Source organism: Chiloscyllium punctatum, chromosome 10, assembly GCF_047496795.1.
Source record: "Chiloscyllium punctatum isolate Juve2018m chromosome 10, sChiPun1.3, whole genome shotgun sequence".
Classification (NCBI taxonomy): domain Eukaryota; kingdom Metazoa; phylum Chordata; class Chondrichthyes; order Orectolobiformes; family Hemiscylliidae; genus Chiloscyllium; species Chiloscyllium punctatum.
In genome coordinates this window covers 115,267,801-115,293,915 of record NC_092748.1, presented here as the reverse complement: position 1 = coordinate 115,293,915, position 26,115 = coordinate 115,267,801, and the positions used below count along the sequence as shown (strand labels likewise).

Genomic DNA, 26,115 nt, shown 5'->3' with positions numbered 1-26,115 from the left:
TCTAACAGATGTTTGTGATGCTTTGGTCTAATTAACTGCAGGAGTGTTACCGTCCAGAGAAAAGACACATCCATCAGGTGGAGGAGTTTTCTTGAGGTGCCTTCTTGTGAATTAGCATCAGTTTTACAACAACAATGTATTGTGTCAATGTCTCAGTAACAGCTCCCGTAAGCAGTCAGCACACTGTGGGTGAACTCCTGTGTTTCTACATGTCTCAGTGTCAGCTCCTGGACATGAACAACACCCATTGATTCACTGCTGTTCGGTTTAAATGGAGGAGTGTTGAAATTGCTGATTTTTATTCATTCAAACCACCAATCCACGTCACGATTTGAATCTTTTATTTCGGTTTCCTGAAGGGAATCATTTATTTTACAAATTAACATCAAGATAAGTAATCTCTCAGTTTTGTTAACATCACTCCCCTTGCCCAGTTTGGGTCCGGTGCCCTTCCTGAGTCCTTGGCATTTATCCAGGTTGGCACAGAAACAGAACACAAAGAAATGGAGTAAAAACAATGACTGCAGATGCTGGAAAGCAAATACTGGATTAGTGGTGCTGGAAGAGCACAGCAGTTCAGGCAGTGAAGCTACTTGGATGCTGCCTGAACTGCTGTGCTCTTTCAGCACCACTAATCCAGTACAAAGAAATGGAGGCCCTATCCACAACCTGCTGTTTTAGCTGAGAATCTATAGGTCTTAAATCACAAAACACTAGCTAATGGAAAATAATACTTCAGGCACGTTGGTTTCCTGCACTTCCAATCAGAGGCAAGTGAAGCACTGAGCTTCTGTCTGTCTCTGTAGCTAAGGTTTTCCTGGAACAGGTCGCTGGTCTACTTCCAGAGGCTGTAGTTTGAGGGAAGCAACACTCCACATCAAGCATGGGCTGACCAGGAGTCTGTGCCTCTCTGACTGTCTGCCATTAGCATGTTAGAAGGGTTCGCGCACCAATAATCAACTTGTTTGGCCATGTTGTAAATGTCCTTCCTGATCCACCAGTTCCTGGAATAGCACACAAAGGGGGAACTCTTGAACACCACCCCAGGAGCTCCTATTGGGGGTAACTGCATTGTGGGTCAAACTGCAGCACATAGACTGCAGCGGTTCAAGAAGGCAGTTCCCCACCACATTCTCAAGGGGCAGCTAGGGACGGGCAATAGATGCTGGGCCCAATCAGTGACGCCCACGTTCCACGGGTGGATTTTGAAAAATCAGCAAGTCAGAATTAAACGATGGGACACTTGGGATATAACTGCAGCAGGAAGCCATGATGTGAAGGAGCCGGTGTTGGACTGGAGTGGACAAAGTTAAAAATCACACAACACCAGGTTATAGTTCAACAGGTTTATTTGGAAGCACCAGCTTTCGGAGTGCTGCTCCTTCATCAGGTGGTTGTGGAGCAGGATCATAAGACACTGAATTTATGGCAAAAGATCACAGTGTCATGCAGCTGAAATGGTATGTTGAATAAACCTAGATTGTTGTTAAGCCTTTAAGGTGATAAGTCTTTAAGATAAAACATTTAACAATCTAGGTTTATTCAATATATCATTGTTTCACTGTAACCTTTTGCTATAAATTCTGTGTCTTATGATCCTGCACCACAACCACCTGATGAAGGAGCGACGCTCCGAAAGCCAGTGCTTCTAAATAAATCTGTTGGACTATAACCTGGTGTTGTGTGATTTTTAACTTTGTTGGGGGAAGGAGAGACCTAAGGAGAGAAGACTGTTGGAGGATCTTAGAAAATAATGAAGAAGAATAAACTAAAGAGGATGCTGGAAATCTGAAATGAAAACAGAGATTGCTGGAGAAACTCAGCAGGTCTGGCAGCATCTGTGGAGAGAGAAACAGATAATGTCTTGAGTCCGATATTACTCTTCTTTGGAACTGATAAATTTAGAAAATAACAAGTTAGACAAAGTGAAGGTACATTAGAAGAAGAAGCCATTCCGGCCAAAGTACTTGTGTCAGTTCTTTGCAAGTTTCACCCCCCCAGCCGCAGTATGAATGGATGGGAAGGAGTACGGTCAATTAACAATCAATACAATGGGAAAGGTTTGAGTCAAGTAAGATTTCATTGAATGGAACAGAACAGGACGATGTTTGATCTGAAGTGATTTGTGACAAATCCCACAGCAAGTAACTCACCTCCTGACTCCCCAAAGCCTGTCCACCATCTACAAGGCACAAGTCAGGAGGGTGATGGAATACTCCCAACTTGCCCGGATGGGTGCAGCTCCAACAACACTCAAGAAGTTTGACACCACCCAGGACAAAGCAGCCCCCACTTGATTGGCATCACTTCCACGAACATCCTCTCCCTTCACCACCAACGCTCAGTAGCAGCAGTATGTACTATCTACAAGATGCACTGCAAATATTCAGCAAGGCTCCTTAGACAGCACCTTCCAAGTCCATAACCACTTCCATCTAGAAGGACAAGGGCAGCAGATACATGGGAACACCACTCCCCTGCAAGTTCCCCTCCAAGCCACTTACCATCCTGACTTGGGAATATATCACCGTTCGTTCACTGGGTCGAAATCCTGGAATTCCCTCCGTAAGGGCATTGTGGATCCATGTGGACAGTACATGGACTGCAGTCTGTCAGGAAGACAACTCACCACCACCTTCTCAAGGGGAGTTTGAAATAAATACTAGACAGTCAGTGACGCCCATATCCCATGAGGGAGTTTAAAACAAAACGAAAGTGAATGAAAGGGGTTTGAGTCCCATTGGGTTATTTGCTGAAAAATGTGTTGCTGGAAAAGCGCAGCAGGTCAGGCAGCATCAAAGGAGCAGGAGAATCGACGTTTCGGACATAAGCCCTTCTTCAGGAATTGGGTTATTTGCAATAAGAGCGAACAGGAATGGATTTGATGCACTGGAATTCTGTATAATGGGAGTAAATACAGAGAGGTTTGTGTCCATTGGGATTGTGTGCAATGGGAGTGAATTAGCTTAGGACCAGGATATTTAGATGAAGAGGAGAACGGTCTCTGCTCTTTCCCACACTGACAACGTGAGCAAGAAATGGTGTATATAATTAGGATTACTAGCATTACATGCAGCATTTTATATGAAGGGTCTGGGCTGTTGAGGATTTACTTTGTGAATTTTTTTCAAATCCTATTTCTGGATCGCCATAAGACCATAAAACATAGGAGTCATTTGGCCCATCGAGTCAACTCCACCATTCAATCATGGCTAATCATACAATCCCTACAGTGTGGAATCAGGCCATTTGACCCATTGAGTTCACACCAACCCTCTGAAGAGCATCCCACCTAGATGCACTCTATCCCTGTAAACCTGCATTCCTGCATTCCCCATGGCTAATCTGCCTAGCCTGCATATCCTCGGACACTATATGAAATTTAGCGTGGCCACTCCACTGAACCTGCACATCTTTGGATTGTGGGAGGAAACCAGAGCACCCAGAGGAAACCCACGCAGACACGGGGAGAATGTGCAAACTCCATACAGACAGTCACCCGAGGCTGGAATTGAACTTGGGTCCCTGGCTGATATGAGGAGGCAATGCTAGTGGTGTTATTGCTAGATTGTTAATCCAGAGACCCAGGTAATGTTCTTGGGACCTGTGTTCAAATCTTACCACGACAGATGGTGGAATAATGATTCAATAGAAATCTGGAATTAAGAATCTAATGATGGCCTTGAATCCATTGTCTGATAGTCAGGAAAACCCATCTCATTCCTTTAGGGAGTGATTTCTGCTGACTTTACCCTGTCTGGCCTACATATGACTTCAGAATCCCAGCAATTGGGTCACTCTTAACTACCCACAGGGCAATTAAGGACATGTAATAAATGCTGACCCTAGGTCCTAATCCTGTTAATGATTAAAAATAAAAATTTCTCAACCCCATTAGCCATCTCAGACTTCCTGATGGAAGTCCTTCCCCAAAACTGAAAAAATTCACATTTACTCATTAGAATTTGACTTGAGTGAAGTTGGTACATTAGCATGGGAGTGGGGAGGCTAGGAGTTTAAATGTTTTCATTTTAGATAACACTTTTCATATCTTCAGGATATTGCAAAATGATTTTGACCTAATGCAGTACTTTAGAATTGTGGCCATTGCCGTAACAGAATGTGCGGTGGGGAGGGTGGGGGGTGGGGGGGCGGTGGTTGTTGGGAGGTGTTGGTGTATTGGTAACACTGAGACTCAGGCTAATTCTCTGGAGGTAAGGGTTCAATTCCCCAACTGGTGAGACACTGATGGAAATTTGAGTTCAATAAACTCTGAAATTAAAAAGCTAGCCTAATGTTGACCATGTAGAAATTGTCACGAAAACCCATCTAGTTCACTAGTGTCCCCCAACTGGGGAAGGAAATCTGCAATTCTTACCCAGTCTGGCCTATGTATGACTCCAGACCCACAACAATGTGGTTGACTCTTAATTACTCACTGGGCATGAAATGCTGGTCTTGTCATCGACGCCAGATCCTTTTTCTTTAATTCATTCACAGGATGTGGGCATCACTGGCTAGGCCAGCACTTATTGTTCATCACCAATTACCCAGAGGGCATTTAAGAGTCAGCCATATTGGTGTGGCTCTGGTGTCACATGTGATCAAAGGAAAAATGAAAGCCACTTTTCACACAGAAAGCTCCAACTGATAGCCGTAGTGTGAATGTTATATTTGTGATGTCAAGGGATTGGCAATGGTTTGACTACTATGGAGAAATCTGCTACTATTCTGTGAATTAGTGGCCATGGGATTATTTACCTCCATCTGAGAGGGCAGAAGGGACCTCAATTTACCACCACATTGAACAGACAGCTCCTCTGACAGTGCAGCAAAATCCCTCAGCACTGATCCTCCGACAGTGCGGCACTCCCTCAATACTGATGCTCTGACACTGCAGCACTCCCTCAGTACTGACCATCTGAGAATGCGGCACCCCCTCAGTACTCACCCTCCGACAGTGCGGCACTCCCTCAGTACTCATCCTCCGACAGTGCGGCACTCCCTCAGTACTGCGCTGAGAGTGGCAACTTTGACTACGTACTCAGGTCTCTGGGGTGGGTCTTGAAGCCACAACATTCAGATTCTGCAACCAGTGTTAAGCAACGAGCAATCTAAAAAAAAAAGACTAAATGTTTACAGATCATATTGACCTCTGAACTGGTCTGTAATATCATGGTAATATCACTCAGACAGTAATGCTCTCGGGTATTGGTTCAAATCCCACCATTGCAGTTGGACTTGAATTCAATAAGTCTGGAATTGAAAGCTAGTCTCAGTAATGGCACTCATGTCAATGATCATCAATTGTTGTTAAAACCGATCTGGTTCATCAATGTTCTTTACGAAATCTGCCACCCTGACCTGATGTGACTCCAGAATCACAGCAATGGGGTTGACACTTGACTTTAGAGTGAGTGGAACACCTTACAAGGAAAGGCTAGACAGGATAGGCCTGTATCCTGTGGAGTTTAGAAGAGTCAGAGGTGACTTATTTGAAACATATCAGAGTGTCTCAGGGGTCGGTGCTGGGTCCATTACTGTTTGCTATCGATATCAATGATTTGGATGAGAATGTTTGCTGATGACACTAAAATAGACTGTATTGTGGACAGTGAGGAAGGTTATCAGAAATTGCAGCAGGACCTTGATCAGCTGGGGAAGTGGGCCAAGAAATGGCAAATGGAGTTTAATATTGACAAGTGTGAGGCCTTGAATTTTCGAAAGTTAAACCAAGGCAGTAGTTTCATGGTGAAGGGTAGGGCCTTAAGGAGTGTAGTGGAACAGAGGGACCTTGGAGTTCAGGTGCATAGTTCTCTGAAAGTGGAGACACAGGTAGACAGGGCAGTGAAGGAGGCTTTTGGCACACTGGCCTTCGTCAGTCAGGGCAGTGAGTATAGAAATTGGGAAGTTATTGTTGCAGTTATACAGGATGTTGGTGAGACCACACCTGGAGTATTGTGTTCAGTTTTGGTCACCTTGCTACAGGAAGGATGTTATTAAACTGGAAAGAGTGCAGAAGAAATTTACAAGGATGTTGCCAGGTCTCAAGGGTCTGAGTTATAGGGAGAGGTTGGACAAGCTGGGACTTTTTTCTTTAGAGCATAGGGAGACTGAGGGGGGGATTTTATAGAAGTGTATAAGATCGTGAGAGGCATGGATACAGTGAATACACTCAGTCTTTTTTCCAGGGTTGGGGAGTCAAGGACTAGAGGATATCAGTTTAAGGTGAGAGGGGAAAGAATAAAAGGGAACCTGAGGGGCAACTTTTTACCCAGAGTGTGGTACGCATATGGAATGAGCTGCCAGCGGAATTGGTTGAGGCAGGTACATTAACGACATTGAAAAGGCATTTGGACAAATACATGGATAGGGAAGGATTAGAAGGATATGGGCCAAGTGCAGGGAAATGGGGTTAGCCTGGATGGACATTTTGGTCGGCACAGACCAGTTTGGGGCCAAGGGCCTGTCTCTGTGCTGTAGGATTCTGAAATTCCATATAGGATCTTGAAGGTGGGAAGGTGGAAAGTATGTTTCCCCTTGTGAGATCGTCTAGAACTAGGGTTATCGATTAAAAATAAAGGGTTGTCCATTTAAGACAGAAATAAGGGAACAATATTTCTCTCAGAGGGTTGAGTCTTTGGAATTTCATTCCTCAAAAGGCAGTGGGTGCAGAGTCTTTCAATATTTTTAAGGCAAAGGGAGATAGATTCTTGATGATGAAGGGGATGGAAAATTATCAGAGAATAGATAGGACCGTAGAGTTGAGGTCAAAATCAGATGAGCCACAATCATATTGAATGGGGAAACAGGCTTGAAGGGCTGAGTGGCCTCCTCTTGTTTGCATTGTTGTAACCGCCTTCTGAAATGGCCCTAGCACATTGTCAGGGCAATTGCAAATGGGTAACAAACTGAGCTGGTTACACCTGTAAAAGACCAAAGGACAATAACATCTCGATGGATGATGCAGCTTTCCCAACCCAATATCCCTCTTTACCCTCAGGCCACCGATTCGAGGACAACCCAGGTGTGCGTCGGCATCTGGTGAAGAAACCGTCCAAAAGTCAAATGAGCAAAGTCAGCATCAAAGTCCCACAGGCCGGGATGAAGAGGTTCCAGCTGGACAGAAGGCCCCATGAGGTACAGAGCATTTTCTACACCTTCACTCTGCCATCGTTCAATGTAACACGGCGTGTGCATTTGTGTAGCGCCTTTCACAACCTCAGGGCATTCATTTGCAGCTGACGAGGCACTTTCTGGAAGTGCAGTCGCTGCCCGTGATGTCAGAAATTCCAACTTGTGCACAGCAAGCTCCCACAAGCAACAGCAAAACAATGACCAGGCCATTTATTGGTTTGGTGATGGGATGGATTTTGGTGCAGGACATTGGACATGGACTCCCTCGTGGTGCTTTCAAAGTGAGGCCAATGAATCTTTTACACTGCCCCCTCAGAGGCTGATTTGGACCTCAGCACCCCTTCTGAAGGATGGCACCTCTGGCAAGACAGCACCCCCTCCGTCCTGTTGATCATAGACCCAAAGGCAATTGGGTCCAAGGTAGGATTGGAGGAGAGGGTGCAAACCTATTGAGCAATAGTATTGCAGCTCAGGACAGCACCCCCTGGGTTAAGTCAGTGGTAGGCATCACTGGGTGTGGCCCAGAGGGGGTCAGGTTGCTGAGGGAGATGGGGAGGGCCTGGGGAGGGGGATCTAACTGTTGGCATCTCCATTCCACTCACCACTCCTCTGATCTGGCAGCTGCAGCTTTCTGAGTGCCTATCTCACTCTTGCCCTCCCCCGCCCCCCCCACCCCCCCACCCCGTATCCTGACCCCTACACCCCACCCCCTTCATTCGGACAGGTTTTCGTCGAGCTGAACGAGCTGGTGCTGGGGAAGAACAATGAGATGTCGTGGCAGGAGACCGCTCGGTGGATCAAGTTTGAGGAAGACGTGGAATCAGAGACAGACAAGTGGGGAAAGCCGCACGTGGCGTCCCTCACGTTCCGCAGCCTCTTGGAACTGAGGAAGACCATCGCACAAGGTGAGTACCATCACGGGGTACACTCTTCCTGTGTAACCCTGAGCTCAGCTTCCAACCCCATACCTTCCATGTGCTGGTGTCGGTCTGGGGTGGACAAGGTCAGAGGTCACATGACACCAGGTTAACAGGTCTATTTGAAACCACAAGCTTTTGGAGGTGCTTGTAATTTCAAATATACCTGTTGGGCTATAACCTGATGTTATGTGACTTCTGTTCTCTGGAGTTTAGACAATTACAACTTTGTTTCCTTCATTCCTGAGATGTGGGTGTCACTGGTCGGGACCAACGTCCCTAATTGCCCTTGAACTGGATGGCTTACTGTGAAAATGTGAGATTTTGCACTTTGGCAGGAAGAACAGAGGAGCTGACTATTATTTAAATTGAGAAAGACTGAAGAAAGCAACACAACAGAGGGATTTTGGAATCTTTGTGCATGAACCAGGAAAAGCTACTGTCCAAGTTGAAAGGGTAATAGGGAAGGTGAATGGACTGTTGGCCTTTATTGCAAAGGAAGTGGGGTATAAAGGTGAAGCAGTTTTGCTAAACTATGCAAAACAGTAGTCAGACTAGAGCTGGAACATCATGAGCAGTTTTGATCCTCTTACCTAAATAATGATTGATGTTGGAGACAGTCCAGAGAGGGCTCACTCAGCTGATGCCGGATATAGAGGGACCGTCTTATGACGAGAGAGTGAGTAGGTTGGTATTTTTCTCATTGAAATATAGAAAAAGGAGAGGAGAGCGTGTTGATACATACAGGATCCTTCAGAAACCTGACAGGGGAGATGTGGAGAAGTGGTTTCCCCTTGGGGGAGAGTCTAGGACCAGAGGGCATTATCTCAGAATAAGGAGTCAACCTCCCCCATTTAAAAGAGAGATGAGGAGGAATTTCTTCTCTCGGAGAGGAGTGTATCTGTGGAATTCTTTACTGCAGAGGCAGATTTTTAATCAGGAAGGGAATGAAGGGTTATGGGGGAAAGGCAGGAAAGTGGAATTGAGGATTATCACATCACAGCCATATGAATGGCGGAACAGAATCGATGGGCTGAATGCCCTCTCTCTGCTCCTATGTCTTATTGTCATACGGCCATTTCAGAGGCAGTTAAGGGTCAACCACATTGCTGTGGCCTTGAGTTACTTGGAGGCCAGACCAGGTAAGGATGGCAGTTTCCTTCCCTAAAGGACATTAGTGACCCAGATGAGCTTTTATCGACGATGGGTTCATGGTCACCCTCACTGAAACTAACTTTCAATTCCAGATTTACTAATCAAGTTTAAATTCTATTAGCTGCTGTGGTGAGATTCGAACCTGTGTACTCAGGTAGCCAGGAAAGACCTAAAGAGAGAGCTCAGAAGAGCCAGGAGGAGACAAGAGGAGTTGTTAGCGGATAGGTTCAGGATAAACCTTAAGGCTTTCTATAGGTATTTAAGGAATAAAAGAATGACGAGAGTAAGATTAGGGCCAATCAAGAGTAGTAGTGGGAAGTCGTGTGTGGAGTCAGAGGAGATAGGGGAAACACTAAATGAATATTTTTCGACAGTATACACTCTAGAAAACAATAATGTTGTTGAGGAGAATACTAAGATACAGGCTACTAGACTAGGTGGGATTGAGGTTCACAAGGAAGAGGTATTAGAAATCCTGCAGAGTTTGAAAATAGATAGGTCCCCTGGGCCAGGGAGGAGATTGCTGAGCCTTTGACATTGATTTTTAAATCGTCATTGTCTACAGGAATAGTGCCAGAAGACTGGAGGATAGCAAATGTGGTTCCCCTGTTCAAGAAGGGGAGTAGAGACAACCCTGGTAATTATAGATCAGTGAGCCTTACTTCAGTTGTTGGTAAAGTGTTGGAAAAGGTTATAAGAGATAGGATTTATAATCATCTAGAAAAGAATAATTTGATTAGGGATAGTCAGCATGGTTTTGTGAAGGGCATGTCGTGCCTCACAACCTTATTGAGTTCTTTGAGAAGGTGACCAAACAGGTAGATGAGAGTAAACCAGTTGATGTGGTGTTTACGGATTGTAGCAAGGTGTTCGATAAGGTTCCCCACAGTAGGCTATTATACAAAATGTGGAGGAATGGGATTGTGGGAGATATAGCAGTTTGGATCAGTAATTGGCTTGCTGAAAGAAGACAGAGGGTGGTGTTTGATGGGAAGTGTTCATCCTGGAGTCCAGTTCCCAGTGGTATACTGCAAGGGTCAGTGTTGGGTCCACTGCTGTTCGTCATTTTTATAAATGTCCTGGATGAGGGCATAGAAGGGTGGGTTAGTAAATTTGCAGATGACACTAAGGTCGATGGAGTTGTGGATAGTGACGAAGGATGTTGTAGGTTATAGAGAGACATAGATAAGCTGCAGAGCTGGGCTGAGAGGTGGTAAATGGAGTTTAATGTGGACAAGTGTGAGGTGATTCACTTTGGTCAGAGTAACCGGAATGCAAAGTACTGGGCTAATGGTAAGATTCTTGGTAGTGTAGATGAGCAGAGAAATCTCAGTGTCCAGGTACACAGATCCTTGAAAGTTGCCACCCAGGTTGACAGGTTTGTTCAGAAGGCACACAGTGTTTTAGCTTTTATTAATAGAGGGATTGAGTTCTGGAACCATGAGGTTATGCTACAGCTGTACAAAGCTCTGGTACGGCCACACTTGGAGTATTGTGTACAGTTCTGGTCACTGCATTATAAGAAGGATGTGGAAGCTTTGCAAAGGGTGCAGAGGAGGTTTACTAGGATGGTGCCTGGTATGGAGGGGAGGTCTTATGAGGAAAGGCTGAGGGACTTGAGGCTGTTTTTGTTAGAGAGAAGAAGGTTGAGAGGTGACTTGATAGAGACATACAAGATAATCAGAGGGTTAGATAGGGTGGACAGGGAGAGCCTTTTTCCAAGTATGGTGACGGCGAGCACGAGGGGGCATAGCTTTAAATTGAGGGGTGATAGATATAGGACAGATGTCAGAGGTAGTTTCTTTACTCAGAGAGTAGTAAGGGTATGGAATGCTTTGCCTGCAATGGTAGTAGATTCGCCAAGTTTAAGTACATTTAAGTCGTCATTGGACAAGCATATGGACGTACATGGAATAGTGTAGGTTAGATGGGCTTCAGATTGGTATGACAGGTCGGCGCAACATCGAGGGCCGAAGGGCCTGTACTGCGCTGTAATGTTCTATGTTCAGAGCATTAGCCTGGGCCTCTGGGTTCTATGACAATGGCCTGGGACATGATGTACATCAATCATTGGCCCACAACAAAGTCCTGGGGCTCCAGCTGTGCTGGGGTGAGGGGTTGGAGCTGCTCCACTTCGGTCAATTTCTGTTCTGGTTTCAGTTCATGTTAATCTTTTTACACTTGATGGTAATTTCTCAGTCTCAATCTCTGGGATTTCCTTCCTAAACCTCTCCATGTCTCCCCCAGCTCATTCCCACTGCCAACATTAAGGCATTTCTTACAGTTTACCTCTTCGCCAAAGTTTTAGTCACCTAATATCTTCACATATATTTATTAACCATGAGAGGGTGTAGAAAGGATTGACAAAGATGTTCCCAAAGTTGGAGGGTTTGAGCTACAGGGAGAAGCTGACTAGGCTAGGGCTGTTTTCTCTGGAGCCTCGGAAGCTGAGGGGTGACCTGATTGAGGTTTATAAAATCATGAGGTCTTTTCCCTTGGGTAGGGGAGTCCAAAACTAGAGGATATAGGTTTACAGTAAGAGGGGAAAGATCTAAAAGGGACCTAAAGGGTAACGTTTTCATGCAGAGAGTAGTACGTATATGGAATGAGATGCCAGAGGAAGTGGTGGAGGCTGGTACAATTACAACATTTAAAAGGCATCTGGATGGGTGTATGAGTAGGAAGGGTTTAAAGGGACATGGGCCAAGTGCTGGCAAATAGATTAATTTAGGATATCTGGTCAGCATGGCCGAGATGGATTGAAAGGTCTATTTTATGCGCTGTGTGACTGGATTTGGCTTGGTTCTAAATGTTACAAAATAAAACAGTAGCAGACTCGGCAACTTTAAGGGCATTTAAATGGTCATTGGATAAACATATGGATGAGAATGGAATAGTGTAGGATAGATGGACTTCAGATTGTGTCCACAGGGTGGTGCAACATCGAGGGCCGAAGGGCCTGTACTGCGCTGTAATGTTCTATGTTCTATGTTTTAAATTGCTATAAAACAACAGCAGGTCTGGCAGCATCTTTGGAGAGAAAGCAGAACTGTTCTGTCCTGAAGACGAGTCACTGGATCTGAAACATTACCTTTTCTTTCTCTCTATAGATGCTGCCAGACCTGCTGAGAATTTCCAGCAATGTCTGTTGTTGTTTCTGATTTCTAGCATCTGCAATTCTTTATTTTTTTTTGTGTTGGGTCTTGAATATCGTTTGATAACTACCTTGTGTCATGCTGGAAGATGTTTTGACAGTGATAAAAACAAAGAAACAAAGTCAGAAATTGCTGGAGAAACTCAGCAGGTCTGGCACCATCTGTGGAGAGAAATAAGAATTAATGTTTCGGGTCCAATGACCCTTCTTCAGAACTGATAGGAACTTACTTTGTTTCTGATTTCCAGCATCTACAGTCCTTTGTTTTCTTTATATAAAGCGAGGTTATTTTACAGGTTTATCAACATTCCGTCTAGGTTATAGAGCTGAAGAGCGTTTACTCAGAGAACTCGGAGATATTTTGTGGTTCACCGGAGAATTCACACAGACTGGGCTCCAGACGGTGAGAAGGAGCTGTCCAGAGATGTCAAGTTCTGAAATAGCTGCTCCAGTCCCTTCCCAAACCCTCACTTCATCTGTCCATGCAGGGGGAGAGCTCAGGGATCGCAGTTGGGAGGGAGTGAGAGGGGGAATATAAGTAGTGAGACAGTGTTCTGGGAGAATGTGAATGGGGTCCAGCGGTTCCTAAGCATTGTAAATGAGTTTGGGGAAGGGGATGATGTTTGCTGGCTGAGGGAGAAATGTAAATAACAAGAGAAGATTCAGGGGAGACCGTGTTCAGGGGTTTGGAGTGAGGGGCGTTCGGGAAGTGAGAAAGTGGCTTGAAGGTTCAGGGGATTGTAAATGGGGTGACGAGGTAAATGTAGACAGCAAATGGGACTTGGAAGCTCGAGGTAAGGGGAAAGTAAGTGGGGTTAAGGACATTGTAAATGGGATGGGTGTGTAAATGGGGATAGAGGGGTCAGTCAAATATGAGTGAGGTAGGGATGCAAGTACACATACTATGGAGCATTTATGTTTGGTGGATTGAGAGATTTGTAAGTGGGAAGAGTTTCTGAACACCATCCCCTGCAAGTTCCCCTCCAAGCCACTCACCATCCTGACTTGGAAATATATCGCCGATCCTGTCGCTGGGTCAAAATCCTGGAACTCCCTCCCTGAAGGACATTGTAGGTCTACTCACAGCACAGCAACCAGAAGTGGCTGAGATGGGTACATTAACAACATTTAAAAGGCATTTGGACATGGATAGGAAAGGTTTAGAAGGGTGCAGGGAAATGGGATTAGAGCAGCTGAATATTTTGGTCAGCATGGACCAGTTCGGGCCAAAGGCCTGTAAGATTCTATGATTCTACGACTGCAGTAGTTCAAGAAGGCAACTCACTACCACCTTCTCAAAGAGGGCAACTAGGGACAGATAATAAATGCTGGGCCCGCCAGCGATGTGAATGAGTGGGATGAGTGAATAAAGTGTTTTTGTGTGTCTCTCGCAGGTGCTGTGCTGCTGGATCTGGAGCAGAAAACATTGCCTGGAATAGCCCAGCTGGTGGTGGAAACCATGGTGATCACAGATCAGATCAAACCGGAAGACAGGGCCAGTGTATTGAGAGCACTCCTTGTCAAACACAGGTACCGCAGGGGGAGGGGAGGCTTTGTGACCCCAGTCCTCCAAGAATCTGAGCTACCACGGGAGAGAGTGAGAGGCTGGAATGGAATAAAGTGGTTCAGAGGGGTTTATATATTGAAATGCCAATACCCAGGAGGGAGTTACAGACTGGAATCTAATTGAGGGGTTCGGGGTGGTTTACATAGAGAATAACAGATACCCGGGAGGGAGTTACAGACTGGAATCTAATTGAGGGGTTTGGGGTGGTTTACATAGAGAATAACAGATACCCAGGAGGGAGTTACAGACTGGAATCTAATTGAGGTGTTTGGGGTGATTTACATAGAGAATAACAGATACCCAGGAGGGAGTTACAGACTGGAATTTAATTGAGGTGTTTGGGGTGATTTACATAGAGAATAACAGATACCCAGGAGGGAGTTACAGACTGGAATTTAATCAAGGGATTCAGGGGGTTTATATACAGAATAACAGATATCTAGATATGTATTGAATGCTAGAATCTAATCGAGGGATTCAGGGGGTTTATATACAGAATAACAAATGTATAGAATCACAGATGCCAGTCTTCACCGAATCTGATTCACTCCATGTGATATTAATAAATTTGGAGGCTATGGGCCCTGACAACATTCTGGCAATAGTATACAACACTGGCAACTGCCTAACAATGTGGGAAATTGTCCAGGCATGTCCCGTACATAAAAAGCAGGACAAATCCAGCCTAGCAAATTCCCACCCCATCAGTCTCCTCTTGACCATCAGCAAAGTGATGGAAGGGGTCAGTAACAGAGCTATCAAGCAGCACCTGCTCAGCAATAACCTGTTCAGTGATGGTCAGTTTGGGTTCCCCCAGGGTCACTCAGCTCCTGACCGCATTACAGCCTTGGGTCAAACATGGACAAAAGAGCTGAATTCCAGAGGAGAGAGGGGAGTGATAGTACATAATATCAAAGCTGTATCTGATTGAGTGTGGCATCAAAGAGCCTTATTAAAACTGGAATCAATGTGTATGAAGTGCAAACTCTCTGCTGGTTGGAGTCAGACCTGACACATAGGAAGATGGTGGTGGTTATCTCAGGTGGAGGTAAGTTATCTCAGCTCCAGGACATCTCTGCAGGAGTTCCTCAGGGTAGAGTCGTAGACCCAACCACCTTCAGCTACTTCATCAATGATCTTCCCTCCATCATAAGGTCAGAAGTGGGGATGTTCACCAATGATTACACAATGTTCGTGACTCCTCAAGTATGGAAGCAGTCCATGTCCAAATGCAGCAAAATCTGTATAATAGCCAAGTTTCGGCTGATGAGTGGCAAGTAACATTGAACTGAATTGAATTGAATTGAATTGATCCAGGTGTACTGAGGGACAGTGAAAAGCTTTCTTGCCACACAAGTGCCAGGTAAAATTGAACATAGAACAGTACAGCACAGGGGCATGCCCTTTGGCCCACCACATCCATGTTGACCATGATGCCATTCTAAAATGACCCACCTGCCTGCACATGGTCCATACCTCTCCATCCCCTGCTTGCTCACATGTCTGTCTAAATGCCTATTAAACATTGCTGCTGTTTCTGCATTTACCACCTCCCCTGGCAGTATGCTCCAGGCACCTGCCTTCCTCTGCAACAACTTGCCTCATGCACCATCTGTAAACTTGCCTTCTCTCACCCTAAACGTACACCCTCTCGTATTTGACATTTTCACTGTGGAGTAGAGACTATCCACCCTCTCGTAATTTTATACACTTCATTCAGGTGGCCCCTCAGTTTTTTAACTACCTCCACTGCCAAAATATCCTTTCTTAAAGACAGGAACCAGAAGTGTCCACAGCCTCACCAAGACCCTGTAGAGCTGTAACAAGACTTCCCTGTTTTTAAACCCAAACCCCTTACAGTAAAAGCCTCCTTTGTTACTAGCTGCACCTACATGCTAATATTTCATTTACAAGAAGGCTCAGCTCCCTCTGTGCTGCACAGCTCACCACCAACGTCTCAAGAGCAACTAGGGACAGGCAATAAATGTTTCCCCAACTAATGATGCCCTCATCCCATGAATGTATAAACTGGAAAACAGTGTGATGAATAAGGAGGGTCTTTGAAACAGTCAGCATGGACTGTGTGGTCATTGTAATATATGCTTTGCATCGCCAAATGCACTGCCCCTCATCTCTTCTGTAGGCTGGCATGGCTGCTCAGTGGTTAGCACTGCTGCCTCACAGTGCCAAGGACCTGGGTTTGATGCCAGCCTCAGGTCTGTGTGGAGTTTGTACGTTCACCCTGTTTCTGCGTGGGTTTCCTCCGGGTGCTCCAGTTTCTTCCCACAATCCAAAGATACACAGGTCAGGGTGGATTAGCAATGGGAAATTGCCCATAGTGTTCAGGGATGTGCAAGATAGGTGGATTAGACATGGGAAATACAGGGATAGGATGGGGAAGTGGGGGTGCTGGGTCTGGGTGGGACACTGTTCAGAGGGTTGGTGCAGATATAATGGGCTGAATGGCCTCTTTCTGCACCGTAGGGATTGTATGATTGTGTTCCTCTGATTCAATGTACCTGAAAATTGTTTGCTGCGTTGGGAATGTTGGGGACTATGTCCTTGTGTTGTGTTGCAGCCATCCTAACGATGAGAAAGAAGGAATCTTTTTCCCTCGGAACGTCTCTGGCTCCACCAAAGCAACCAACCTGGGTGTTCACCACCCCCACCATGAGCTCAAAGTGTCAAAGGATTCCTCCACCACCATGCCCCTGATGGGAGATGAACGCATCGAGGTGCAAGACCCCAAGAAGGTGGATTCAGGCCCTCAGGTGAGGGCGAACTCTTGTTGGAATGCACATGGGATGCAGTGGGGAGGGTGGGGGGGAATGAAGGATTTGCTTCTTGGCCACTCATTAACTCTCCAACCCCCCCCCCCCCCCACCGCCTCCCGCCACCACCCCCCACCCCACCTCCACCTCACCGCCACCCCCGATGACAAACTCAAACAGGTGAGGTTGGGAGGTCACCTATACTCAAAGGCCGGGACAATAAATTTTTGACAGGGAAAGGTGTTCCCTTAGGGGTTTATAAGATGATCAGAGGAATAGATAGAGTAGACAGTCAGAAACTTTTTCCCCGGGTACAACAGAGTGTTACAAGGGGACATAAATTTAAGGTGAAGGGTGGAAGGTATAGGGGAGATGTCAGGGGTGGGTTCTTTACCCAGAGAGTGGTGGGGGCATGGAATGCGCTGCCCGTGGGAGTGGTAGAGTCAGATTCATTGGCGACCTTTAAGCGGCATTTGGATAGGTACATGGATGGGTGCTTAATCTAGGTTAGAAGTTCGGCACAACATCGTGGGCCGAAGGGCCTGTTCTGTGCTGTATTGTTCTATGTTCTATGTTCTATGTTCTAAGTCCCTGAGCTAGTAATCCAGGCTATTAGACTCAGGCTAACGCTCAGGGGAGACAGGTTCAAATCCCAACACAGCGGCTGCTGGGATTTAAATCCAATTTCTAAAAACTGGAATGGAAAGCCAGTCTCAGTGATGATGAGTATGAAACTATCACTGATTGTTGTAAAAACCCTTCTGGCTCACTAATGCCCTTAAGGCAGAGAAATCTGCCATCCTTATCAGGTCTGGCCTACATGTGATTCCAGACCTACTGCAATGTTGGTGGCTCCAAATCCCCACCCCCCCACCGCCTCCCCGCCCCAAAAATGACCTAACAAACCACTCCCTTTGAGGGCATTTAGAGATGCTGATCTTGCCAAAGATGCTGATCTTGCCAAAGACACCCATCTCCAAGGAAAGAATAACAAAAATTGAACTGAGGCTGATTGAGGTGGTTAATACCGTTGAGAAGCAGATTGATTAGATTAGATTACTTACAGTGTGGATACAGGCCCTTCAGCCCAACAGGTCCACACTGACCCTTTGAAGGGTAACCCACCCAGACCCATTCCCCTACATTTACCCCTTCACCTAACACTATGGGCAATTTAGTGTGGCCAATTCGCCTAACGTGCACGTTTTTGGATTGTGGGAGGAAACCCACGCAGACACGGGGAGAATGTGACAAACTCCACACAGACAGTTGCCTGAGGTGGGAATTGAACCCGGGTCTCTGGCGCTGTGAGGCAGCAGTGCTAACCAGTGCTAACCACATTGATGATGGGAGGGGAGGGGAGGCAGGCTGAATGAACTATTCCTGTTCCTGTTTTCCTCCCAGATCTCTTGAGGTAAGGAATTATTTGAGAAATCTTTTGTTGCGTTTTGATCAGCCCCATGCTCCTGACCTTTGGACACCTGGCGCTGAAGGATATGGGCAGGTCCAGGCAGTGGGCTGTGGAGAGAGTCAGAGTTACTGGCTTGCCCTTTTTCCAGGGTTATGTTAGTGCCCAGTATCCTTGGGAAGGAAGCATACAGTATCTACTGATACTTAATGCCTTTAGCGAGAAATGGGCACTGTAGGAGGTGAAGTTCTTTATCTCCCCATCCAACTCCGTTTTGAGCTATCCTCTTCTATCTCTCCCTCACCTCTGAGGGTCTGCATTGCCCTTAATGGGAATTGAATGTAGTCTCATTAATTAGAAAACACAGCTGATTTCGTTATGGTGGATAATAGATGTAAAGTCCCATTGGTGATTTGGTGAGGAAAGCCATTGGCCAGTGGTATTATCACTGGACGGTTAATCCAGACACTCAGAGAATGCTCGGTGGACTCTCCCCTATTATTGTTCGGCAAGGGAATCAATGGCTATCAGGGGTAGATGGAAATGCAGAATTTGAAATCCAACCAGCTCAGCCTTGGTCTTATTGAATGGCAGAGCAGGCTCGAGGGGCTGAATGGTCTATTGTGCATTGGCTCTGTCAGTATCTCAGACAGTGACTGTCTAGCTCCATGGGATTTGGTAATTCAGAAACAAGTCTGTGCTGGCTATGACCACCAGGTAAAACACGTCCCTCATGACTGAATGAACCCAATCTGACGCACTTCTGGATGCAGAAGGATGCTGAGGGATTTGTTTAGAGACACTCCCTGGTGTAGAAGTTTGAATTTGCTTAGAGACACTCCCTGGTGTAGGCGATTGGATTTGCTTAGAGACACTCCCTGGTGTAGAAGATTGGATTTCTTTCAAGACACTCCCTGATGTAGGAGATTGGCTGTGTTTAGAGACACTCCCTGGTGTAGGAGATTGGCCGTGTTTAGAGACACTCCCTGGTGTAGGAGATTGGATTTGTTTAGAGACACTCCCTATGTTGAAGCTTGGCTATATTTAGAGATATTGTCTGGTGTAGAAGTTTGGCTATGTTTAGAGACATTCCCTGGTGTAGGAGATTGGATTTGTTTAGAGCCACCTCTTATTGTAGAAGAAAAGCTTATTTCAAGCTGCTCTTTGATGTCAAAGTTGGATTTGTCTCGAGACACTCCCTTATGCAGAAGATTGGGGTTATTTCGAGACACTCCTTGGTGTAGAGCATTGGGTTCAGGCCGGGAGTCTTTAGGGAGGATATAATGGTATTAGAGAGCGTGGGGAGGGGATTTACTCCACTGGGACCAGGGTTGAGGAATGTGGAGAGGCTGGGCTTCTTTTACAGAGAACTGTGACAGCTAAAGGCATAATGTAATTGAGCTGTCCGACGTTATGAGGCAGTTTGAGAGGAAACTGTTTCCAGCTGCAGCCAGAGCAAATAGCTCAAAGATAAATAGTAAAAGAATGGTGGGGTGGGGTGGGATGGGGTGGGGTGGGGAGATGGGGAGTGTGTTGGGATGGGGGGTCTGTTGTGTAATGATGTTGCTCCTGTAACAAGGGTACGCTGTCCTTGGCTTTTTTTGAAGAAAGGTCGGAAAAGCAGTGATTCTGAAAGGTCTGGGATTGAAGGGTTTTAGGGCCAATTTGATAATAGCTAACAAATACTGCCTCAGACAAAAGGCTTTCAAGTTTAAAAAAAACACTTGTACAATGACAGGGGAGTGGCCAGTCCTCCCAGCTCAGCTTTTCTCTGACCAAAAAAGAAAATGCTGGAAAATCTCAGCAGGTCTGGCAGCATCTATAAGGAGAGAAAAGAGCTGACGTTTCGAGTCTAACTGACCCTTTGTCAAAGCTTTTCTCTGGTTTGGTTTTGGTTTGGTTTTCGCAGTCTGACTGTTCATTGAAAGTAGGCCAGATTGAAGGAATCCTGCTAGCCCAGGAAATAGCTCCACAGAAGAAGGTGTTCCACACTGAATCTCTCTGCCATCTCTCTCTCTATAAGACACTGTGTTTGATTTGATCTTTTTTGCCAAGGGGGTGTTTATGGGGATTGTTGCAAGAATTTGGAACAGCATTATTAAGTTAAGATTGTCTGTTGGGCTTTCAGATAGGTTAAGTTATTCTGTATTCTCTTCTCTTTTATTTGTGTTTCATTCAGTAATCTTGCAAATAAATTCTGTTTTGTTTAAAACTAAGTGATTTGACCAGCTGCATCCCTCCTGGAATATCCACTATACACCTGCTTAAAACCACCAGCAAAGTTAGGGTCTGGGCTACTTTCTTCAAGTGTTTTTAGGGGCTCTGGACGGGTCCAAAACACTTGTTTCTGATGCAATGAATTGTTGCAATCACCTCAGAGGGAAGTGATGACGGTTCAATGGGAACTTTCAAATGGAAATTGGAGAAATAGTTGAAGAGGAGAAATCTGAAGTTGTGTGTTGAAAAAGCAGGAGGCAGTGGGATCAATTGGAGAGCTTAGTCAAAGAGCCAGCACAAGGCCGAATGGCCCTGCTCTGTGCTGTACGATTGTCTGGTTCTGCATTGTGTGATTAGGGGATGGAGCAGACAGATCTGAAACCTGGCCTTTCCCTCGCAATGTCACTCAAAGTCCTTTCTGCCTTCAGAAACATTTCAGATCTCCAAGCAGCCGGCACAGTGAGAGGCACAAAAGGAAAGCAGAACAGAGGCTCATGGAGAAGATTCCAGAAAATGCAGAGGCAACTGTGGTCCTCATCGGTATGTAACCTGCTGAACTATTTCAACTTCATCAGTTTTCTGAACACAAAACAAAGAGCCCCTGATACAGATGTTGTGAGTTAGATGTAGGCGATTAGTATGGGTACATAACAGTACCAACAAAACCCTACAGCATAGACAGCAAAGTGTTAGATACAGAGTTAAGCTCCCTCTAAACTGTCTCCATCAACATTCCCAGGATAGGGGCAGCATGGGGTTAGATACAGAGCAAAGCTCCTCCACACTGTCCCTATGAAACACTCCCAGAATAGGGACAGCACGGGGTTAGATACACTTTATCATGAGAAAATGAAAACATTTCAAGGGTCTCCCTTTATTTGCTTCTTTTTGTTGAGCAGAGTTTTAGTTTTTAATGTAGAAAGGTGTACTTGTCAGTTCTTACACTTTCAAACCATTCTCAGGAAAGCTGGACAGGACTCTTGGACTCAGACTCAAGGTGACCACTTTAGGGCCTTCCATGTGTCTGTGTGAAATGATCTGATCAGGATAGCTTTTTCCTCATGGGGTAGTTTTGATCTGCATTATTTCAGCTTTAAGCACATAGAGTGAACAAATAACTCAAGTTCCATTCACAAAGTTGGTGATAAGACCAATTTACATAGTGCTTAGAACTGTGGGAATCCCACCGCCTATGTTGACCACTGAAGGTGCGCTTGCTTGTGATAGCAGAGAAGTAATGCCCCTGACAGATTTCTAAACCAGTAAGTTGAAGGAATTTAGCTCCATTTCAGAAAGCTGTTTTGTTTCCCACATGATGGTATAAGAATTTTAGTGCCAGTGTGATGCCAACTAGTTAGGCCGATGACTGGACAATCATTTCAAATAACATTCCCTTTCAACATTCCTGGTCTCCACGTCACCTCTGCTGTGTCTCCCACTGCTCCTGGACGGGAAAAAGGCTGTGGGCCAAATTATCCTGATGAGTGCAAGATGTTTGACAAAAATTTTTGTCAAGATGTTTTTATTTTCAGTAATGCTCAGAGTCTGGACTACTAGATGACTATTCTTATAATTGTCTCTTTCCTTGTTTTTTTTTAGGGACTCTTGCCTTTCTTGAACAGCCCACCATGGCCTTTGTGCGCCTCAGTGAAGCAGTTTTCCTTGAGTCAGTTTTGGAAGTTTCAGTGCCTGTACGATTCATCTTTATCCTCCTCGGGCCAATGCAGTCCAACATGGATTACCATGAGATCGGGCGCAGTATCTCCACCCTGATGTCAGACAAGGTTAGACATAGCAAGGTCAAGGGTTGAACTGAAGAAAGTTTTCAAAGCATTGGGTTCAGATAAGATTTGCATGGACGTTGCCAGAGTTGGAGAGTTTGAGCTATAGGGAGAGGTTGAATAGGCTGGGTCTGTTTTCCCTGGAGCATCAGAGGCTGAGGGGTGACCTTATAGAGGTTTATAAAATTATGAGGGGCATGGATAATGTAAACAGCCAAGGTCTTATGAAAGGATTGGACACTCTGGCAGGAGGAAACATATTTCCGCTGATGGGGGAGTGCCGAACCAGAGGACACAACTTAAAAATACGGGGTAGACCATTTAGGACAGAGATGAGGAGAAACTACTTCACCCAGAGAGTGGTGGCTGTGTGGAATGCTCTGCCCCAGAGGGCAGTGGAGGCCCAGTCTCTGGATTCATTTAAGAAAGAATTGGATAGAGCTCTTAAAGATAGTGGAGTCAAGGGTTATGGAGATAAGGCTGGAACAGGATACTGATTGGGAATGATCAGCCATGATCATATTGAATGGCGGTGCAGGCTCGAAGGGCTGAATGGCCTACTCCTGCATCTATTGTCTATTGTCTATTGTCTTTTCCCAAGGGTGGGAGAGTCCAGAACTAGAGGGTATAGGTTTAGGGTGAGAGGGGAAAGATATTAAAGGGACCTAAGGGGCAGCTTTTTCACACAGAGGGTTGTGCATGGATGTAGGTTTGCTCGCTGAGCTGAAAGGTTCATTTCCAGACATTTCATTACCTTACTAGGTAACATCTTCAGTGGACTTCATGCGAAGCAATGCTGAAACTTCCTGCTTTCTATTTATATGTTTGGGTTTCTTTGGTTTGGTGAAGTCATTTCCTTTGGTGATGTTATTTCCTGTGGTGAAGTCACTTCTTGTTCATTTTCTCAGAGGGTGGTAGATGGGGTCTAACTTGATGTGTTTGTTGATAGAGTTCTAGTTGGAATGCCATGCGTCCAAGAATTCTTGTGCGTGTCTTGGTTTGGCTTGTCCTAGGATGGATGTATTGTCCCAGTTGACTGAAGGGTCTATTTCCATGCTGTACAGTTCTACGAGTATTGAGAGGAACAGAGGGGGTAGTTTCGGTGAAATGTAGGGAGAGATAGAGTCAGAAAATCAGAGGATGGTACAACACAGAATGAGGCCATTCAGCCCATTGTGCCTGTGTAGGCTTTTTGAAAGATCTAGCCCATTAGCGCTGTTTGTTTCCCCAGAATCCTATAAATTTCCCCCTTCAAAATATGTATCTAATTCCCTTTCAAAGGAATTCCCTTTCATGATTGACTATTGAAAGATGTGGCATAACGGTAATGCCACTGGATGAATAGTTGACAGACCCATGCTAATGTTCTGGTGACAGTGGTTCAGATTTCACCGCGACAATAGGTAGAACATGAATTTAACTAATAAACTTAGAATGAGAAGCTAGTCTCAGTGATGGTGACCATGACAACAAAATCTGCTGTCCTTGTCTGGCCTACATGTGACTCCAGACCCATAGCAATGTGGTTAACTTTGAACTCCCTTCTGAAGTAGTGAAACAAGCTGCTCACATGAACAACTGGGACAGGCAACAAACTCTGACCTTGTTGGCAATGCCCACATCCCATGAAAGAATAAAAAAATCCATATCTTTTGGAAGGGGAAATAGGAAACATTCCTGTGCACAAAGGGGACAGAACAATTGATGTTAGACCAGTTGTAAATTTTAATACAGATATTGTTAAATTTATATGATCAAATGATTTGATTAGTTTATATTATTGTCACATGTACTGAGATACAGTGAAAAGTACTGTTATGCATGTTATCGAAGCAAATCATACCATACATGAGCTCATCAGGGTCATAGAACAGAATGCAGAATACAATCGGTTCTGCTCTAACGTGTCTTTCTACAACACAAATCGGCTTTAACGCGATTGAAAAATTTAGACCATTATTTGTAGAAGGTGAACTTTCCTTATCTGTGTTGGCTATAACAGGATTCGGGCCCCATTAGTTTAAATGGTGCAGCGATTGCGCGATTTTCTTATAACATGAGATCACACGAAAATGGAACTATTACGTTATATTAGATCCGACTATAGAGTGTTACACCTACAGAGAAGGTGCAGCAAAGATCAACTTTAAAATATGAGAGGTCCCTTCATAAGTCTGATGATAGTGGGCAAGTCACTGTTCTTGATTCTAATGGTACAAGCTTTTGTATGTTCTACCCAATGGAAGAGGGCGGAAGAGAGTATAACCAGTTTGGGAGGGATCTTAGATGATGTTGGCTGCTTCCCAAGGGAAAGTGGGAAGTGTGGTTGGAGTCAATGGATGGAAGGCTGGTTTGTGTGGTGGACTGGGGTAATGTAATGAGGTGTTACAATCCAAGTTGATAGTAATACTCAGTCTGATCTCAGAGTGAAACTAGCTTGATAGACCAATGTCTCTTATTTTTTCTTGCAATTGTTTTAATGTGGAGGTAACTCACTGAACATATTCACGACAGGCAAAAGAACATTAAAATGTATTACACACAAAAAAAGTAATGTATTTTACACTATGCAAGAACTATTGAAACATTCCTATCACAAATATCAGAAATAAATATTCAATATTTTCACCCTCATCCTTGTAGCTTACTCAAGTCTCTCCATTTTAAGTTCCTTCTCTAATGGATACAATTATAATTGGTTTCTTTTCAGCAGATGTCTGCATTTACACAATGCTATTTTTGAGTTAATGTCTCATTCTAAGACCCAAAAATGACTACCACAGCTCACTTATCTTGGAACGTTTCTTCTTCCACAGATCTCTTTTTCTGGACCTTATCCATTACTGACCTTAGGTCACTCAGACCCTCGTTTCTTCTGCCTGGTTGCTTTGGAGAGAGATAAATGGTATTTTTACAAACCTTTTCTCTCTCTGAATGACTTGCTTCATTCTTAGACAAACCTGCACACTCCTTCACCTTCTGAATGGTTCTGTCTTTCAAAATGAATTTATTTCTGTCTCTGTCTCCCTGCATCAAAGGAAACCTCATTGGCAACAATCCAATCTATTTCTCTTTTTCTCTTGCTTCTAAGATACTGATCTAGTCAACACCAAGCCTTTTCCAAGTCCATGAACATTAATTTCCAGGCAACTTCCCACTATGTGCTGCACTCAGAAATAAAACAGAAAGTATAGTTCCCCTTCTAAATGCACACAATACTGAAATTCAAATCATACTTAAAGTTTCCAAATAATAAAAGAAAGAACAGGAGCTATCATAACAGGCACGGTGGCTCAATGGTTAGCGCCACTGCCTCATAGTGCCAGAGACCCGGGTTCAATTCCCACCTCAGGCGACCGACTGTGTGGAGTTTGCACATTCTCCCCGTGTCTGCGTGGGTTTCCTCCGGGTGCTCCGGTTTCCTCCCACAGTCCAAAAATGTGCAGGTTAGGTGAATTAGCCACACTAAATTCCCCGTTGTGTTAGATGAGGGGGTAAATGTAGGGGAATGGGTCTGGGTGGGTTGTTCCTCGGAGGGTCGGTGTGGACTTGTTGGGCCGAAGGCCTGTTTCCACACTGTAAGTAATCTAATCTAATCTAATCACCACTACCTCACAGCGCGAGGGACCTGAGTTCAATTCCAGCCTCAGATAACTATCTGTGTGGAGTTTGCACAATCTCCTCATGTCTGCATGAGTTTCCTCCCACATAGAACATTGCAGCTCAGTACAGGCCCTTCAGCCCTCAATGTTGTGCTGGCCAGTGGAACCAATCTGAAACCTATATATCCTACACTATTCTGTTTTCATCCATATGTTTATTAAATGACCATTTAAATGCCCTTAAAGTTGGCGGGTTTATTACTGTAGGAAGGCAGTGCGATCCAAGCCCTTCCTACTCTCTGAGTAAAGAAACTACCTCTGACAGATGTCTTATATCTATCCCCCCTCAATTTATAGGTATGCCCCCTCGTGCTCGCCATCACCATCCAAGGAAAAAGGCTCTCCC

At 45.0% G+C, this 26,115-nt stretch overlaps 1 protein-coding gene across 4 annotated transcripts in view; it reads left to right on the top strand.

The window, feature by feature from the left end:
* Positions 1–26,115, top strand: part of LOC140482465 (anion exchange protein 3-like) — a 227,358-nt gene that overhangs the window by 119,980 nt on the left and 81,263 nt on the right. For all 4 annotated transcript variants that reach the window (XM_072579984.1, XM_072579986.1, XM_072579985.1 and 1 more), the window contains 6 exons: positions 7,004–7,140; positions 7,862–8,042; positions 13,758–13,893; positions 16,509–16,701; positions 20,755–20,866; positions 21,926–22,110. In XM_072579984.1, the coding sequence (XP_072436085.1) occupies positions 7,004–7,140; positions 7,862–8,042; positions 13,758–13,893; positions 16,509–16,701; positions 20,755–20,866; positions 21,926–22,110 (944 nt within the window). The remainder of the gene's footprint in view (positions 1–7,003; positions 7,141–7,861; positions 8,043–13,757; positions 13,894–16,508; positions 16,702–20,754; positions 20,867–21,925; positions 22,111–26,115) is intronic.